Source organism: Urocitellus parryii, chromosome 10 (genome assembly GCF_045843805.1).
Source record: "Urocitellus parryii isolate mUroPar1 chromosome 10, mUroPar1.hap1, whole genome shotgun sequence".
Taxonomy (NCBI): Eukaryota; Metazoa; Chordata; class Mammalia; order Rodentia; family Sciuridae; genus Urocitellus; species Urocitellus parryii.
This window is the reverse complement of record NC_135540.1, coordinates 15,359,436-15,377,010: the sequence shown is the minus strand read 5'-3', so window position 1 is coordinate 15,377,010 and position 17,575 is coordinate 15,359,436. Positions and strand designations below refer to the sequence as shown.

The 17,575-nt window shown below is 44.3% G+C and overlaps 1 protein-coding gene across 2 annotated transcripts in view; it reads right to left on the bottom strand.

The window, feature by feature from the left end:
- Noct (nocturnin) overlaps window positions 1-794 on the bottom strand; it is a 29,047-nt gene extending 28,253 nt beyond the window's left edge. Inside the window, exon 1 of one of the 2 annotated variants that reach the window (XM_026386178.2) lies at window positions 387-794. In XM_026386178.2, the coding sequence (XP_026241963.2) occupies window positions 387-576 (190 nt within the window). In that variant the 5' untranslated portion in view covers window positions 577-794. The remainder of the gene's footprint in view (window positions 1-386) is intronic. The other variant, XM_077803213.1, reaches the window with a different exon arrangement.
- Between the last annotated feature and the right edge of the window lie 16,781 nt (window positions 795-17,575).

Genomic DNA, 17,575 nt, shown 5'->3' with positions numbered 1-17,575 from the left:
AAATTCAGAACATCTAGGCCATGCCAGCCACAAGATCAAGTTAAGTGTCGCCCAGTTTAAAAAAAATATATATATATATATTCCTAGGTAGTGCAATAAGAAGTGTGACCAACAGAAATAAATTGTAGCCTTGGAAAGGACAGACTTCAGGTAGGTCAAAAGCGATAAACGCGAAAGCCCCACACGCAGGGTCCAGCGGACCCCGAGCAGCGATCCAGTTCTCACCAGACGCGGGCCCCGGGAAAGCCGCGGGGAAGGAGCAGAGGCCCGGGAGCCGGACCCTGCGGGAGAGGGCGGCTCCGGGCCAGACCGGCGCGCGGCAGCCCCAGCTTCCATTCATTCGGGCTCCAGGCAGCCGCCGCGCTGGGACGGCGACACTCACTCACCTGTCCGCGAACACGGCCTCGCGGCGCCCGAGGCCGCCGAGACCGCCGCCAGGAGCCGGGGGGACGCGGGCCGGGGGACGATCGCGGGCGGGGGCGAGTGGCGGCGCAGCCCGGGCGCGGGCGGGCGGCGCAGGCCGGGGGCGTCCCTCTGCAGCAGGGCGGAGCAGAGCCGCCGCGGGCTCTGAAACATGCCGGGCGCCACCACACCACCGCCGCGGCCGCTCCGCGCGCCCGAGGACCGACCTGGAGGGAGGGCCGAGGCCGGGGAGTCGCTCAGGCGCCGGGCCGCTGCGGGCGGAGGTCCCGAGCCGCTTCTCACTTCCCGGGGCCGGGAAAGTCCCGGGCAGCCGAGGCCGAGGGGCGCGAAGAGGCGACAGCGGCGGCGGCGGCGGCTCCGTCTGCCGCGGGCTGGCGAGGGCTGGAGCGCCACCGGCGAGCGCCGCGCGCCGACAAAGCGGGCGCCACCACGCGGGAGCCGGAGGGGGGGCTCGGGGCCGAGCGCGGCGCGGCCGGGGCTGCAGCCACCTGGCCCGGGGCGGTCCTGTTTGCAGAGGAAGGGGGACTTCAGCAGCGACACCGGGCGGCGGCTGCAGGAGGGCCAAAGTGACGAGTCTCCGCTGCAGCGAGTTTAAACAAACCCGCGACCCCTCCCTCTGACCGGAATGGAAGCACCCATAGGCTGGGAATCCCAGACGGTTCCAGGGCTGTGGCCCAAGGGACACGTGTGTGTCCGAGTGGAAGGCAGCGTCCGTGTGTGCGCGCGCGTGCTCGGGCACACCCCTGGGGCGGGCTGCGTGGAGTTAGACGAAATAAAGCCCTGACTGTGTGCGAGGGCGACGCTGACTGCAACCTCGACCCCTTTCCGCGAGGATGCTCTCTATCCTCGGGCCATGGAGGCAGGAGGCGACCAGAGAAATTAAACCAAAGGATCAGTGCCACAGATGGGTGCTAGAGGCCCGCGATTTGTGGAGGGTTCCTAGAGGAGTTGGCGATGGCGCGGGTCGTGTCGTGGAGGTGGAGAATTCACACCTGTGGTACTTACTGGGGGAGGGGGAGCACGGTGATTTATACACGAGGAAAGCAAAAAAGGCTGGAGCGTAATTGGGGAAGGCACTCCTCAGTTATGTAAGATAGAAGCTAAGGCGTGAGAAGACAGAAACTTGAATTTGTGGTATTGTGGAGGGCAGAGGACTCTAGACGACTTCAGGTGAGCCATCGTTTTGCCAGCAGCGCCAAGGATGTGGGCAGTGTTGGGTCTCTCTCTGGTCCATAAAAAGGCAGGAGAAGGAGACCAGTGAGATAAGGGATATCCTGAACCTGCACCAGGTGGATGGGACTGGAAAGAAAGTGGGTGGGAGAAATATCTCAGGTCGAGTGGGCAGCTGACGATGACTAGCCAGGAATGGAAGTGGAATGAGGAGGAGGGGAAAATGCAAGGCTGTATTCATTGTTGAATGACTTTAGATTTAGAAATGTATTTTGTTGGTTTTCCCACGATTGTGCTGATTCCCCTGCCTTATGGACTTGGGAGCTTTGGCTCACCAAGGATATTCAAACTATTTTCCAGACCTGCGTTGAATACCTAGGACACCCAGAGGGTGTGGATGAATCAGCTGGCATAAATTGACAACTCCCGGATACGAGCTCTTAGGCACGTCTGAAACACTCCTAGTCTCAGTTTCCTTATCTATAAAACAATCATACCTTAGTCATTAGGTGAAATAAAAAAGTGATAATAAAATTGAACCATAAAAAGTGTTTTGCAAATATAACAAAATGTCAATTTAAAATCTAGATGACAGGTATATGAATGTTCACTTTCAATTCTTTTTTTCTTTCCTATATGTTTAGAGATAGTCATAAGAAAATGCTGGAGGAAAGTGTTTTGGAAATTAAAGAGTACTGTTCAAATAGCAACTGTCAAACTGGGTGTGGTGGTGCATGCTAGTAATTCCAGCAACTGGGAAGCTGAGGCTGGAGGAGCACAAGTTCAAGGCCAATCTGGGCAATTAACCAGTTCCTGTCTCAAAATGTAAATGAAAATGGAAAAAAAAAATAAAAACATGAAAAGGTTGGGTGTGGTGGTGATATGGGAGTGTAGGTTAGTGGTGGATGACTTCCCTGAGGCCCTGGCTTTAATCCCTAAATAAGAATAACTCCAATCTCAGCATAAGCGAGGCCCTAAGCAACTCAGTGAGACCCTCTCTCTAAATAAGAATCAAAATAGGGGTGGGGATGTGGGATGTGGCTCAGGGGTTGAGTGCCCCTGAGTTCAATCTCCAGTAAACTCCACCCCCCCCCCCCCAAAAAAGAATAACTGTTAGTGTAAGGCCCTGGGTTTGATCCCTAGCACCAGCACCCACCACTACAACAAAAACAAATATACACTGTCATTGTTTAAAAAAAGATTGCTGGGGGTAGATCAATGATAGAGCATGTGAAAAACCAGCCTCTATCTCAGAGCAAAGCCTGTCCAAGGAAGGGACATGACCTTTGTCCTTGGTAAGACCCACAGAGCTCTCCTAGGCACATTCCCACCCTGCTAAGTTGTTTATCTACAAATAACAGGAGAGATCTGCTGCGCCAGGTGTCCCTGACTCAGGCTAGGTGGGGATCCATAGCAGCCCCCTAGCAGGCACCAATCAGCATGAGACAGGGAAATACCTGGGATGCCAGATGACCCTCCCAGTAGTTTATGGTGGTTGATAACGTGTTGGGAAACCATGTAGTTCAGCATGAACACCCCTCTTGGCTTAAACCAATCAGTTCAAATGAATAACACTTTTGTAGTAACCAATCATCCCTACCCAACTTGTTCCTGCCAGTGAATGTGCTAATCATGTTTTAGAGTTGTTATTTGATTTTCCCGCGGTGTGTGATGATTTGCTAAGAGATGCTATGATGTATGTGAAGTCCCTGCCTTCTCCAAAGAATGTATAAAACTGCTGCAAACCCTGGGCTTGGGGCCTCTCAGCGTAACTAGTTGCTGTGTGCGCGCAGAGGACCGAGCTAGCTCGCAATAAACACCTCTTTGCTGTTTACATCGATCTTGGTCTCTGGTGGTCTTTTGGGGATCCCGAATTCCAGCATAACACGTGTATTTAGCACGCACCAGCTAATGGGTTCAAACCCCAGGGCTGCACACGTATTGCACATACACACACACACACACACACACAAAATCAAAGAACATGTGAAAGTGGATGTTACTTTGTAATGTTAGGGGGTGTTAGTTTCATGATGTATTAAAAAGTAAATATTTCAAGCCATTAGAAAAATAGAAATTAGGGGCTGGGGTGTGGCTCAGTGGTAAAGCGCTCGCCTAGGATGTGCGAGGCGTGGGTTCGATCCTCAGTACCACATAAAAATAAAGAAAATAAAGGTATCATGTCCAACTACAACTAAATATATATATATATAAATTAAAACATTCACTTTGAAAATTCCTTCATGGGCTGGGGGTGTAGCTCACTGGTAGAGCGCTTGCCTGGCAGGTACGAGGCCCTGGCTTCAGTCAGCAGCAGCACGAATAAACACACACAGAAAAGGCCTTGATAACTTTTTCAGATAATTTCCTGGAATGTAAATAAAGGTATTCAACTGTGCAAGCATCTCCTGGAGTATTAAAGTTCTGCTAATGAAGACCATAGACTCATAGGTCATGTCAAGCTGTGTGGGGGCAGGAGGTTTCAGTGCTTACAGCTAATTACTTCTTGGCATCCACTTGGGATGACACAGAATTACACAGTAATTCTTTCTTTGACAGTAATGAACACTCAAACTCTTGCAGTAGTCCAAGACCAGGATAAATGAAATTTTAATCTTGTATTTAGACAAGTCCCACATGGACTCAAAGGAACCATCACACTTCCTCTAAATCCTCAGTCATAATGTGCCCAAAAGCTCAGTCCTTTCCCTGAGGCCAATCCAATAATGAGGACATGATTTTGAGAAAAAGGAAAAAGAAGGTTTATTGCTTTGCTAGCAAAGAAGAAACACAGGGCTGTGATTCTGTCCATCCATAGGAACAGGGGGCTTTGAAAGAGGTGACTCAGGGGCTGGGGTTGTGACTTAGTGGTGGAGTGCTTTTCTAGCATGCTCGAGGCACTGGGTTCAATGCCCAGCACCACATAAGGATGAACAAATAAAATAGAGGTATTGTGTCCACCTACGACTAAAAAAAATTCATAAAAGAGCATACATCCAAAAAGGTGACTCAAAGGCTACATTCTGCGTGTTTTCAGTCTGGAGTTGTAATTCACTTGTTAATGTGGGAGGCAGTCGTTACTGAGATCTTCTGGTGCCATCCCCAAAGTCTGGTTTATTTCATTCCTATGGTGGGTGTGAACTCAAGGACAGATAAATCTGCCTTGGAAGGGGAAGAAAGGTAATCCTGTTTCCGGAGAGATTAGGGAGGAGCAGGGAGAGAGGAAGAGAAAGAAACAAGACCATTTAAAAATTAAGTTGCAGTGGCAGAGCAGCAAGGGCTACTTTCCAAGTATAAAGTGGAGCACTGGTACAATAATATTCTTTTGACCCATAAATAGGAAATTAAACAATGTCCATTATCTCTAAAATGAAAGAAAGAAAGAAAAAGTGTGTGGTGGGTAGGGAGCTAGTCATGTGGCTTATGCCTGTAATCCCAGCCACTCAGAAGGCTGAAGCAGGAGGACCATAAGGTGAGGCCAGCCTGGGCACCTGAGTGAGACCTGTCTCAAAATCAAAAGGACTGGGGATGTAGCTCAGAGGTAAGGTGCCTCTGGTTTCAATACCCAGTTCCAGAGTGGGGGGTGGGGGGGAGAACAGATGTGAGGTTTAGAGAAGGTTTAAAAATGGAGAAAATATGTGTTGACAGTTTAGCATCAGGTGGTCTTATTCTCAGGAATCAGAGTAGGGGTCGCATGTGAATACCAGGAGGCTGGGAAGAATTGGATTTTGAATGATAAAAAATTTAAAATAGGTGAAAGTGGCAATTGACTCAGAATAAAAAGTGCTTATATTATTTTTAAAGGATAAATGCAGGCAAGCTGGGTGTGGTGGTGTACACCTGTAATATCAGCAACTCTGGAAGCTGAGGCAGGAAGACTGAAAGTTTGAGGCCAGCCTGGGCAATTTAACAAGGCCCTGTCTCACAATTAGAATATATATATTCTGGAGAATGTAGCTCAGTGATAGAGCAAACCCAGGTTCAATCCCTAATACCACAAGAAAAAAAGTGGTGCACACCTGTAATTCCAGCAACTCAGGAGGCTAAGGCAGGAGGATTGTAAGTTCCAGGCCAGCCTCAGCAATTTAAGGAGGCTCTAAGCAATGTAGCACAACCCTGTTGTAAAAAATAGAAAGGGCTGATGATATAGCTCAGTGCTAAAGCGCCCTAGGTTCAATCCCCAGTACCAATCAAACAAAACCCCCAAATATAAATGCAGACAGCAGAAGACTTCTCATTATTTTTTGCAGAGTATTTTTGGTGTTACTGAAAACTTCTGAGCTTTAAGGGAAATGATTGTTGGACAGGGTGGCCCCAAATGCAAGCCTACAGTTTCAGGACTCGGGAGGAAGAGGCAGGAGGATGGCAAGTTTCAGGCCAATGTGTCAAAATGTATTCTACTGTCGTATATAACTAAATAGAACAACAACAACAACAAAAGGTTTCAGGCCAGTCTCAGCAACTTAGCAAGACCCTGCCTCAAAATTTAAAAAAATTCAAAGGACTGGGTATGTAGCTTAATGGTAAAGCACCGCTGGGTAAAATCCATAGTATACACACACACACCCCAAATAATAACAACAACAAAATTAGGAAAGATGATAATTAGTATGGTTTGTTAGTAGAAATTGTACAAAGTAAGTTACATTTACTTGGGGCTAATTAAGATTGCAGTCCTGGAAAACACAGATTCAAATAATCTTGAGGCCGTGGTTTTACAAAGTGGCAACTGTATTTGTAGCTTTAAACTGCAAGGGGGTTGGAAATTACACCACTTTTTAAGAATCATGATTCGTGCTGGCAGAAGCTCTTTGGGATTGGGATTGGGTGCCATCTCGTGCTTTGTACGGAAGGTCACCCCGGGTAACAAGATTTCAAAAGGTCAATTTGGATCCAGACTGGGCAGGTCTGCAGCCCTGTTCAGCAGTTCAGCTGAGGACGTGTCTAAGAGCTGATTGATAATAGCCTCACGACTGCATTTGAAGTGCCCTAGCCCATACTACTCCATTTTTTTTTTTCCTTGACAACAAAATGGCTGTTGGAAACTTGTCAGAGTTCTAAGCAGGAAGCAAAAGGAAGGAAAACATTTTAAAAATGACTGCACCAGCAATTTGTTCCCATTTCAAAGGGTTTTCTAGAAGGACTTCCAATAATTTCCACACATATCTCATTAGTCATTGGTCTATGCCTGCCTGAAAGGGCGATTGGAAATGTGGTTTTCTAGTTACACACACTGCCTTCAAGAAAGGGAGAGATTAGATGACCAGCAGCTATCCAACACCAGCTATTCTAATGGCAACTAAGCAAGGGATTAGATTAAAGGGGCAACTAGCAGTTTCTGCTACTAAGAAATGCAACTTTTAGCGGGGCATGGTGGCACATGCCTGTAAAACCCGTGGCTTGGGAGGCTGAGGCAGGAGGATCACAAGTTCTTGCAAGTTCAAAGCCAGCCTCAGCAACTTAGTGAGGCCCTAAGCAATTTAGTGAAGCCCTGTCTCAAAATAAAAAATAAAAAGGGCTGGGGATGTGGCTCAGTGGTTAAGTGCCCCTGGGTTCAATCCTTGGCACCAAAAAAAAAAAAAAAAAAAAAAAAGGAATGCAGCTTTTATATCTGCAGTGAGCATACAGTAAATGATTCAAACAAATTGCATCAGGCTGGGGGTGTAGCTCAGTGGTAGAGTAGAGTGCTTGCCTAACGTACTCAAGGCCCTGGGCGTGATCCCCAGCACCACAAAATTTACAACAAAAATTGTGGCATTATTATGATATCAAGAAATGAGATGGGGGCTGGGGATGTGGCTGAAGTGGTAGTGCGCCCGCCTGGCACGCATGCGGCCCGGGTTCAATCCTCAGCACCACATACCAACAAAGATGTTGTGTCCGCCGAGAACTAAAAAATAAATATTAAAAAAAAAAAATTCTCTCTCTCTCTCTCTCCCCTCTCTCTCACTCTCTCTTTAAAAAAAAAAAAAAAGAAAAGAAATGAGATGGATACATTTACTTGCCAGTGCAATAGAAACTTTGCCATTTCTATGTTAAGACAATAATAATGATTAAAAAACAGGCTGGGTGCAGAGGTGCATGCCTGTAATCCCAGCGACTTGGAAGGCTGAGGCAGGAGGATTGCAAATTCAAGTCTAGCCTCAGCAACTTAGTGAGGCTCTAAACCACTTACTTAGTAATGTTACTGCTGTTGACCTGTGACGAGTCCTTGCTTCCCCAATGTTGAAGAATAATACCAGAGAAGCATGCCGAGGCAAGGTCAGAGTAGACAAGTTTAAAAAATAAAAAAGAAAGAAATTAGAAGTTTATTAAAGGACGGCAGAAAAGACTTCTCTCAGAGGAAGAAGGGGACCCAAGAGGTGGAATCCTTGGAAGTGCGGTTGTTTCCCCTTTTTATAGTTATTTCAGTGATGGAATGTAGGTGGGAAGGGAGGGGTGGACACAGGTGGCCCAAAGAAGTAATCTGGGCTGGAAGGACTTCATTAACACTTCTTTGGGATGGGCTATCTCCAAATCTGTTGGGGGCTGTTTCCTGGGCTTCATTAACATTCCTTTGGGTGGGCGCTGGGCCTTTGGGATGGGCTCTGGGCCTTGGGCTTTTTCGGGGACTTCATTAACATTCCATGAGTTGTCCTGCGTTTCCTGGACTTCATTTTCAGCATGGCCTCCATTTTAGATTTCACTCGATGTTAGACCTGATTTACCTAACTACACTGACTACCTAATTTTAAATCTGGCTTCAGTAAGACCCTGTCTCAAAATTGAAAATAAGGGGCTGTAGGCAGAGGGCTTGCCTAGCATGTGTGAGGCACTGGGTTCGATCCTTAGCACTGCATAAAATAAATAAGGACTGGGGATATAGCTCAGTTGGTAGAGTGCTTGTCTCACATGCACAAGGCCCTGGGTTCATTCCCCAGAACCACAAAAACAAACAAACAAATAAATAAATAAATGATTTTTAAAAAGGCATTCTGTGAAAAAAAAAAAAAAAGAAAAGAAAATGAACTGGGAATGCAGCTCAGTAGTTAAGCCCCTCTGGGTTCAATTCCTGGTACCAAAATAATGATGATGATGATGATTAAAAACAAACTTTTCTCTGTTGTATTTGTGCTTTTTTTTTTTTTTTTTTTTTTTTTTTGCTTTGTGCTGCTAAGGGTCACACCCTACTAGCTCTACCACTGAGCTACACTACAGGATTAGCCCTTGTAATGCTGTTTTGAGACAGAGTTCTCTAAATTGCCCGGCTGTCCTTGAACTTGTAATTGCCCCGCCTCAGCCTGCGGACTAGCCAGGATTCCTGGCAACTCAAGGGGTGTGAAGAAACCTGAGGGATCTGGGACAAAGTCTGTCGGGTCTGAAGAAGAAGGTCTGTCTGGTGTGCGGAGGGACTTTCCTCCTTCTTCCTGTAATATGAGTTCCTAAACGCTCAGAGCAGGACCAGAGGTATGGGTTTCTTCTTGGGCGGGTCTAGACAGATGAGGGAACGTTGCAAAAAGTCGTTCCCTGCCATCATCTGGGAAGCAAGGCAGCTTAGAAGGACCTGGACTCTGAGCTTGCCTTTAAGGCCTTTGGATCACATTGCTCAGCATGTGATCTAAAAATGCCACCTTTCTGCAGGATCCTTTTCTGAGCCACAAGACATGACTTACAATTTTCAGGATTTAAATAATACTTTGTGGGGCAGGGGGTGTAACTCAGTGGTAGAGCATGTGTGGAGCAAGCCTGAGGCCCAGGGTTCAATCCCCAGCAGACCCCCACCAAGAATGAGTAAATAAATCAATATCAATAATATGTACATATAAGTACACACACAGACATATCTGCTGTAGCATACTAAACCTGTCTTTACTCTTTTTTTAAATAAAGGCTTCACACATGCGAGGCAAGCTCTACCACTGAGCTACAACCCCAGCCCCTGTATTTACTCTTTTTTTTAAAAGAGAGAGAGAGAATTTTTTAAATATTTATTTTTTAGTTTTTGGCGGACACAACATCTTTGTTTGTATGTGGTGCTGAGGATCGAACCCGGGCAGCACGCATGCCAAGCAAGTGGGCTACCACTTGAGCCACATCCCCAGCCCTGTATTTACTCTTTATAGGTATAAATGATGAGCTGGGTGCAGTGGCTTGGGAGGTTGAGGCAGGAGGATCAAGAGTTCACAGCCAGCCTCAGCAACTTAGTGAAGTGCTAAGCAACTCAGTGAGACTCTGTCTCTCTATAAAATACAAAATAGGACTGGGGATGTGGCTCAGTGGCAGAGTGCCTCTGAGTTCAGTCCCCAGTCCCCCCTCAATACATATATTTATAAATGATGTACTCTTTAGAAAAATGCTTTGAAGCAGTTATAGTCTTTGATTCATCAATTTAACTTCTTAGGAACCAGAGTCTATCCTAGGAAATAATCGTAAATACCAGAAAACTTTCTGTGTAAAGGTATTAATTTTTGCGTGGTGGGTGAAACAGATCTATAATCCCAGCTATTTGAAAGGCTGAAGTAGGAGAATTATAAGTTCAAGGGCAGCGTCAGCAATTTAGTCCCAAAATAACAAGTAAACAGGGCTGAGGATATATCTCAGTGGTAGAGTGTCCCTGAGTTTGACCTCAGCACTGAAAAAAAAATCTTTGTTTTAAATCTTTTTTTTTTTCTCTTTTATCTAAGCTAGAGGATGTCCGGTGTCTCTATGTTCAGTGGTAGAGTAATGGAAAATAAGCCCTGATATCTCTATTGGCATTAAATTACATTTATAAAGACTATGTGGATCTGGGTACTGTGGCTCAGAACCCAGCTATCAGGAGCTGAGGCAGGAGGAATGCAAGTTTGTGGCCAGGCTGGGCAACTTAGTGAGTCCCTGTCCCCAAAATAAACAAAGAACTGGGGGTGTAGGTCAGTGGTAGAGCACTTGCCATCATGCATGAGGGCCTGGGTTCAATTCCTGATTCTAAAAGAAAAAAGATGTGTGGGAAGGCAGGCATGGTGTTGTACACCTGCAGGTCCAACTATTGGGGAGGCTGAGGTGGGAGAATTGCTTGAGTCCTGGAGTCAAGACTCACCTGGGCAACGTATCAAGACCCTGCCTGAGAAGAAAATAACTATGTAACCTAGGGGTGCAGCTGGGTGGTATTTCTGGAATCCATTCCCAGGACCATAAAAACCAAAACCAAAGCCAAGTAATAATATGAGGAAGTACCTATAGTGTTAAGAAAGAAAAAGCAGCCAGGCACGGTGGTGCACGCCTGTAATCCAGTGGCTCAGGAGTCTGAGGCAGAAGGATCGAGAGTTCAAAGCCAGCCTCAGCAAAAGTAAGGCACTAAGCAACTCAGTGAGAACCTGTCTCTAAATAAAACGCAAAATAGGGCTGGAGATGTGGCTCAGTGGTCAAGTGCCCCTGAGTTCAATCTCGGACACATCCCCCTCAACACTCTGGCCAAAAAAAGAAAAAAGCATGCAAAATTATTGGAACAAAATATTAATAATGATTATCTTAGAAGGTTGGGCTTTTGTTTTTTAGTGGATAGATTTTTTTTTTTCCTTTTTCTTTTCTTTCTCTTTGGTACCAGATATTTAACCCAGGAGTGCTTAACCACTTGAAAGGGTAAAGTTTCTAAGCTGGAAAGCTTGAATGTAAAAGATTAGGTACTATTAAGTTCCTCTGCTACACCCAGAACCTGAAATTCCTGAGATAGTTAAAACAAGGCCCTACTAGCCATTTAGCCTAGGGCCCTGTGCAGTTCGTCACAGGGCCCGAACCAATCAGTTTGAATGTATAACCCGCTTACGAATGACCAATCACCCCCGCCAGACCTGTTCCTGCCAATGAATGTGCTAATCATGTCTCAGAGTTGTTGTTCAATTTTCCAGCGCCTCATGATGATTTGTTCTGATGTATGCAAAGCCCACCACCCTCTCCAAAAAGTGTACTTAAGCTCTGCTTGACCTTTGCTCTGGGCTCTGGGCTGCTCTCCCTTCTTGAGTAAGCACGGAGCCCCAGCGCGCTGGAATGGATCCCCAATAAATCCCCTTTTGCCAATTGCATGGAGTAAGTCTCTTGTGTGGTCTCTCCCTCCGACGCTCCACCGGACCCACCTTTACACACTGAGCCCCAATCCTTTTTTTTTTTTTTGTATTTTATTTAGAGACAGGGTCTCACTGAGTTGCTTAGGGCTTTGCTAAGTTGCTGAGGCTGGCTTTGAACTGACCATCCTCCTGCCTCAGTCTCTTGAGCTGCTGGGATTACCAGTGTGCCACCACACCAGGCTGATATGTTTTTCTTTTTTAAATTATTGTCTCTTTAAACAAGTTAAAAATAAATTAGCCAAGCTGGGCACGGTGGTACATGCCTGTAATCCCAGCGGCTCCTGGGAGGCTGAGGCAGGATCAAGAGTTCAAAGCCAGCCTCAGCAAAAGGGCAACTCAGTGAGACCCTGCCTCTAAATAAAATTAAAAAAGGACTAGGGATGTGGCTCAGTGGTTAAGTGCCCCTAAATTCAATCCCTGGTTCCAAAGACAAAAAAAAAAACAAGAAAATAAATGAATAAATAAATAGATAAATAAATAAATTAGCAGATTGAGCAAAAGCTTTCTTTTTTTAAGAAAATTGTTATTTTTAGATATACATGATAGTCGAGTGTATTTCAACATATTATGGATTCAGGGTATAACTTCCCATTCTGGGGTTGTACATGCAGAGGAGTTACACTGGCTGTATACTTACATATGGACATATGTGAATCCCCAGGACTGATTCAGTGAAAACTGAATTTACTGTTTTAGTGTGAATTATATATCATTAACCTCCACATTGTATCCATTGTCTTTACTTATATACAAAGATCCAATAGAAGTTTTTCATTTTTCCTTCTGAGAACTATCTGAGCAAATTGGAATCACATTAGAGTTTGACCACTTGGCCTCGAAGGGGAGAAAAACCCAACGTTTCCTCCAGGGATGGAATTGAAGCTCTTTGAGTGTCACAAGAAAGGACCTTCAGCTGGGTGTGGTGGTTCACGCCTCTCATCCCTGTAACTGGGGAAGTGGAGGCAGGAGGAGACCCTGTCTCAAAACACAAACAACAACAAACAAACAACTGGAAAAAGGGCTGGCGGAGCTTGGCCCGGTGGCACGTGCCTGTGACCCCAATGACAGGGGAGGCTGAGGCAGGAGGATTACAAGTTCAAGACCAACTTGGGTAATTGATCGAGGCCCTGAGCAACTTAGCAAGACTCTGTCTCAAAATAAAATATTAGTAGGGGCTGGGGATGTGGCTCTGCGGTTAAGCCCGCAGCATTCAATCTTCAGTCCCCTAGAGTTAGGCTGTTGACAGTTACCTAGGGATTAGGAGTTGGGTTTCCTGACTTTCCTGGAAACCAAGCCTGTACAACCTAGACCCTCCTGAATAGCTGTAATTAAATATATATATATATATATATATATATATATATATATATATATATATATATATATTGTAGATGAACACGATAGCTTTATTTATTTTTTCTGTGTGGTGCTGAGGATCGAACCCAGTGCCTCACACATGCTAGGCAAGCGCTCTACCACTGGGCCCCAGCCCCAGCCCATGGAATACTATAATTAAGAAAGAAAACAGAACATACCTGGGGAGGCTGAGGCAGAGAGTTGCAAGTTCAAGGTCAACCTGGGCAACTTAGTGTGACCCTGTCTAAATAAAAAGGGAAAGAGGGCTGGGGATGTGGCTCAAGGGGGAGCCTAGCATGCGTGCGGCCCGGGTTCGATCCTCAGCACCACATACCAATAAAGATGTTGTGTCCACCGAGAACTAAAAAATAAATATTAAAAATTCTGTCTGTCTCTCTCTCTCTCTCTCTCTCTCTCTCTCCTCTCTCACTCTTTAAAAAAAAAAAAAAGATGTTGTGTCTGCCAAAAACTAAAAAATACATATTAAAAATAAAATTATCTCTCTCTCATTCTCTCTCTCTCTCTCTCTCTCTCATCTCTCTCCCTCTCTCTTTAAAAAAAAAGGGGGGGGAAAGAAAAAGGTCTGGGTTTGGAGCTCAGTGGTAGAGTACTTTTCCCAATATGTGAGGCCCTGCTTCAATCCCCAGGAACAAACAAAACACAAAGACGGGGTGTAGCTCAACCATAGAGTGTAGCTCAACCATAGAGGCTGTGGGTTCAATTCCCAAACTCACAAAACAGCAATAGCCACAACAAACCTAGGAGTGCTGGTCCTAAGAGGAAACAGTGAGAATTCTCAAATAGATATTTAGAAAACATCTGTTGAAAATGATAAAACGGAGACTACATGGGTTGTTTTATTAATTACAGCTTTATCAAGGTAGAATTCATGTGGGCCTGGTGGTGCACACCTGTAATCACAATGACTCAGGAGGCTGAAGCAGGAGAATCACAAGTTCGAGGCCAGCCTCAGTAACTTAGTAAGGCCTTGTTTCAAAAAAAACAAACTTTTAATTTAAAAAATAAAAATTTAAAATGCTGGGGATGTCCCTCAGAGGTACATCACCTCTGATTTCAATCCCCTGTACCAAAAAAAAAAAAGTAATTTGCATATCGTACAATTCATTATTCACCTGTTTAAAGTATACAGTCCAGTGTTTTGGGTTTTTTTTTGTACTGGGGATTGAACTCAGGAGCACTCAACCACTGAGCCACATCCCCAGCCCTATTTTGTATTTTATTTAGAGACAGAGTTTCACTGAGTTGCTTGGCACCTCGCTTTTGCTGAGACGGGCTTTGAACTTGTGATCCTCTTGCCTCTAGGATCATAGGCGTGTGCCACTACACTTGGCTCCAGAGGTTTTTAATAAGTCAGAACGGTTTCTGAAGACAATTTAAAAACATTTTCATCTAAACAGAATCCCAGGCATCGGGAGTCATTCTGCCTTTTACCCCCTAGCTCCCCAATACTGGGGCAACCATGGATTGACTTTCAGCCACTGTAGATTTACCTGTTATAGATATGTCATGTAAATACAGTCAAGCAATAGGTGGTTTTTGTTGGCTAGCTTCTTTCACTCAGCGTAATGTGTTCAAGGTGTATCTATGCTATAACTTGAATCAGTACTTCATTTCTTTTTTGGTCGAATAATATTCTTGAGTGGACATAGACATGTTGTTGATCCGTGAAGCAGTTGATGGATAAATGAATTGTGTCTACTTTTTAGCAATCAGAAATAATACTGCTGTGAACATTGTATCCATGTTTTTGAGTAGACATGTTTTTACTTGGTATTTACTGAGGAATGGAATTTCTGGGTCATTTGGTAACTTTGGTGTAGTCCTTCTGAAAGACTGTTTTCCAAAACAGCCTCACCATACACCCCCACCAGCAGTGTGGAGTGCTCCCACTTCCCCAGTCTGGCCATAAGTTATTATGTGTTTACATATTATGTGTATACACATAACTTATTATGTGTATTTCTTCATCGTCATCTTAGCTAGTGGGTGTGAAGTGGAATCTTCCTGGGCTCTTGATTTGCATTTCCTTAATGACTAATGATGCCATCTTTTCATGAGCTTATTGGCTATTTGTTTATCTTCTTGGGAGAAATGTCTATTCAGATTTTTGCCCATTAAAAAAACTTGGATTGGGGCTGGGGATGTGGCTCAAGCGGTAGCGCGCTCGCCTGGCATGCGTGCGACCCGGGTTCGATCCTCAGCACCACATACCAACAAAGATGTTGTGTCCGCCGAGAACTAAAAAATAAATATTAAAACTCTCTCTCTCTCTCTCTCTCTCTCTCCCCTCTCTCACTCTCTCTTTAAAAAAAAAAAAAAAAACTTGGATAATTTTTTTTTTTTTTTTTAATTATAGAGTTGTAAGAGTTCTTTTATCTTGACCTTCTCTAATCAGGACTAGAGAGTAAGCCAAATTTCTCAAACAGGTCAATTTTAATTGGCATGATAATGAAGTACCCTTTGCTTTAATCCTTACACAAATGAAGTAATTCTGAAATAATTTGATGTTAATTAATTGTTTACTTTCATATTATTCTGTTTCCATGTTCCCATCTTACAAAGAAAGCAAATTTGAAATGACCAATCTTCTTTTTGTTTTTTGTTCTTTGTTCCTGTTTTCTTAGGTCCTTCCTGTCTATAAAACCAATCTTGTATGCTCAGACCATTACACCATGTATTCTATTTTATGGAATGAAATGTTTTCTAATTCTAGAATTTGAAATATAGGGCTAGGGTATAGCTCAATGGTAGAATGCATGCTTAGCATGCATGAAGCTCTGGATTCTATCCTTGGCTCTTGCCCAACCCCCATATCAATTAAGATCTTTAAGCTAAATTGTAATTTTGTCCTTTGATTGGGTTTATTTCTGGACTGTCCATTTGATTCCATTGGTCTATTGTTTTTTTTTTTTTTGGTACCAGGGATTGAACCTAGGGGTGCTTATGCACTGAGTCATGTCCCCAGCTCTTTTTTTTTTTTTTTTTTAAATTTTGAGCCAGGGTGTCTCTTAGTTGCTTAGGGCCTCACTAAGTTGCTGAGGCTGGCTTTGAACTTGCAATCCTCCTGTCCCAGGCTCCTGAGTCACTGGGATAAGAGGCATAAGCCACCTGCCCAGCTAATTCCATTGATTTTTAAAGTCTATCCTTGTGTCAGTATCACACTTTTTTTTTTTTTTTTTTTGTAATGGGGGTTGAAGTCTTAACATTGAGCTACATCCTCAGCCCCTTTTTTAAATTTTATTTTGAGACTGGATGATGCTGAGTTGCCCAGCTGGCCTTGAACTTGTGATCTTCCTGTCTCAGCCTCCCAAGTAGCTGGGATTATAAGCATGTGCTACTGTGTCTGGTCACATTCTCTTGATTAGTATACTTTGTGATAAGTTTTGGAATTTGAAAGAGTTCTTTAACTTTATTCTTTTTCAAGGTTCTTTTGGTCATGTCAGCTAGGTCCCTTGCACTTCTATGTTTTTGGGTCACCTTGTCAATTTCCCCAAAAATACAGATGAGATTTTGGCTAGCTTTGTTGAATTTACAGATAAATTTGGATAGCATTGTCATCTTGTTGCCAAAAGCTTGGTCCTTGTCCTTGGTGCCAATCCAATAAGGAGGACACAGTATTGAAAAAAAGGAAAAGGATGGTTTATTGTTTTGTTAACAAAGGAGAAACCCAGGGCACTCCTGTCTGGAAGACTGTGCTTCTGCCCATCAGCAGGGGGCTTTTATAGAGGTGATGCCGAGAAAATAAGGTTAGGGAGGAGAGATCCGGAAGGAGTAGATCAGGGAAAAGAACATCAGGGAGGAGAAGTTTAGGGAAAAGAAGATCAGGGAGGAGAATTATCAAGGAGAAGAAGGTTGGGAAAAAGAAAAAAAAAACATGTAAGTTTCAAAGCCACAAGGGATAGAGTCAAAGCATGAAATGAACCCCTGTTGTAACCTTAAGATTTTTCCCCTGGTACAGTGGCCCATGCCTGTAATCCCAACAATTTAGAGGCTTAGGAGGAGGATTGCAGGTTCAAGGTCAACCTCAGCAATTTAGTGAGACCCTATCTTAAAATAAAAATAAAAAGGGCTGCGGATGTAGCTCAGCAGTAAAGCAATCCTGGGTTCAATCCCTAGTACAAAACAAAACAAAACAAAATCCCAAAACAACAACAAAAAATCAATAACCACCCCCACTCCAAAAAAAAAAAAAATAAATTAAAATTAAGGCCTTGGGGGTTGGGGTGTGGCTCAGTGGTAGAGCACTTGCGGGACTTTTGTGGTCCCTAGCACCACTAAACAAACAAACAAACAAATAAATAAAAGTATGGCTTCTGATTATTGGGATTCAGAAAATAATGCCCCAAAGTGTATGCTGTCGTAAGAAACAGCCTGAGACACACTCATACATTGCTGGTGGGACTGCAAGTTCGTGTAGCCAATCTGGAAAGCAGTATGGAGATTCTTTGGAAAACTGGGAATAGAACCACCATTTGACCCAGTTATCCCACTCCTCAGTCTATACCCAAAGGACTTAAAAACAGCAT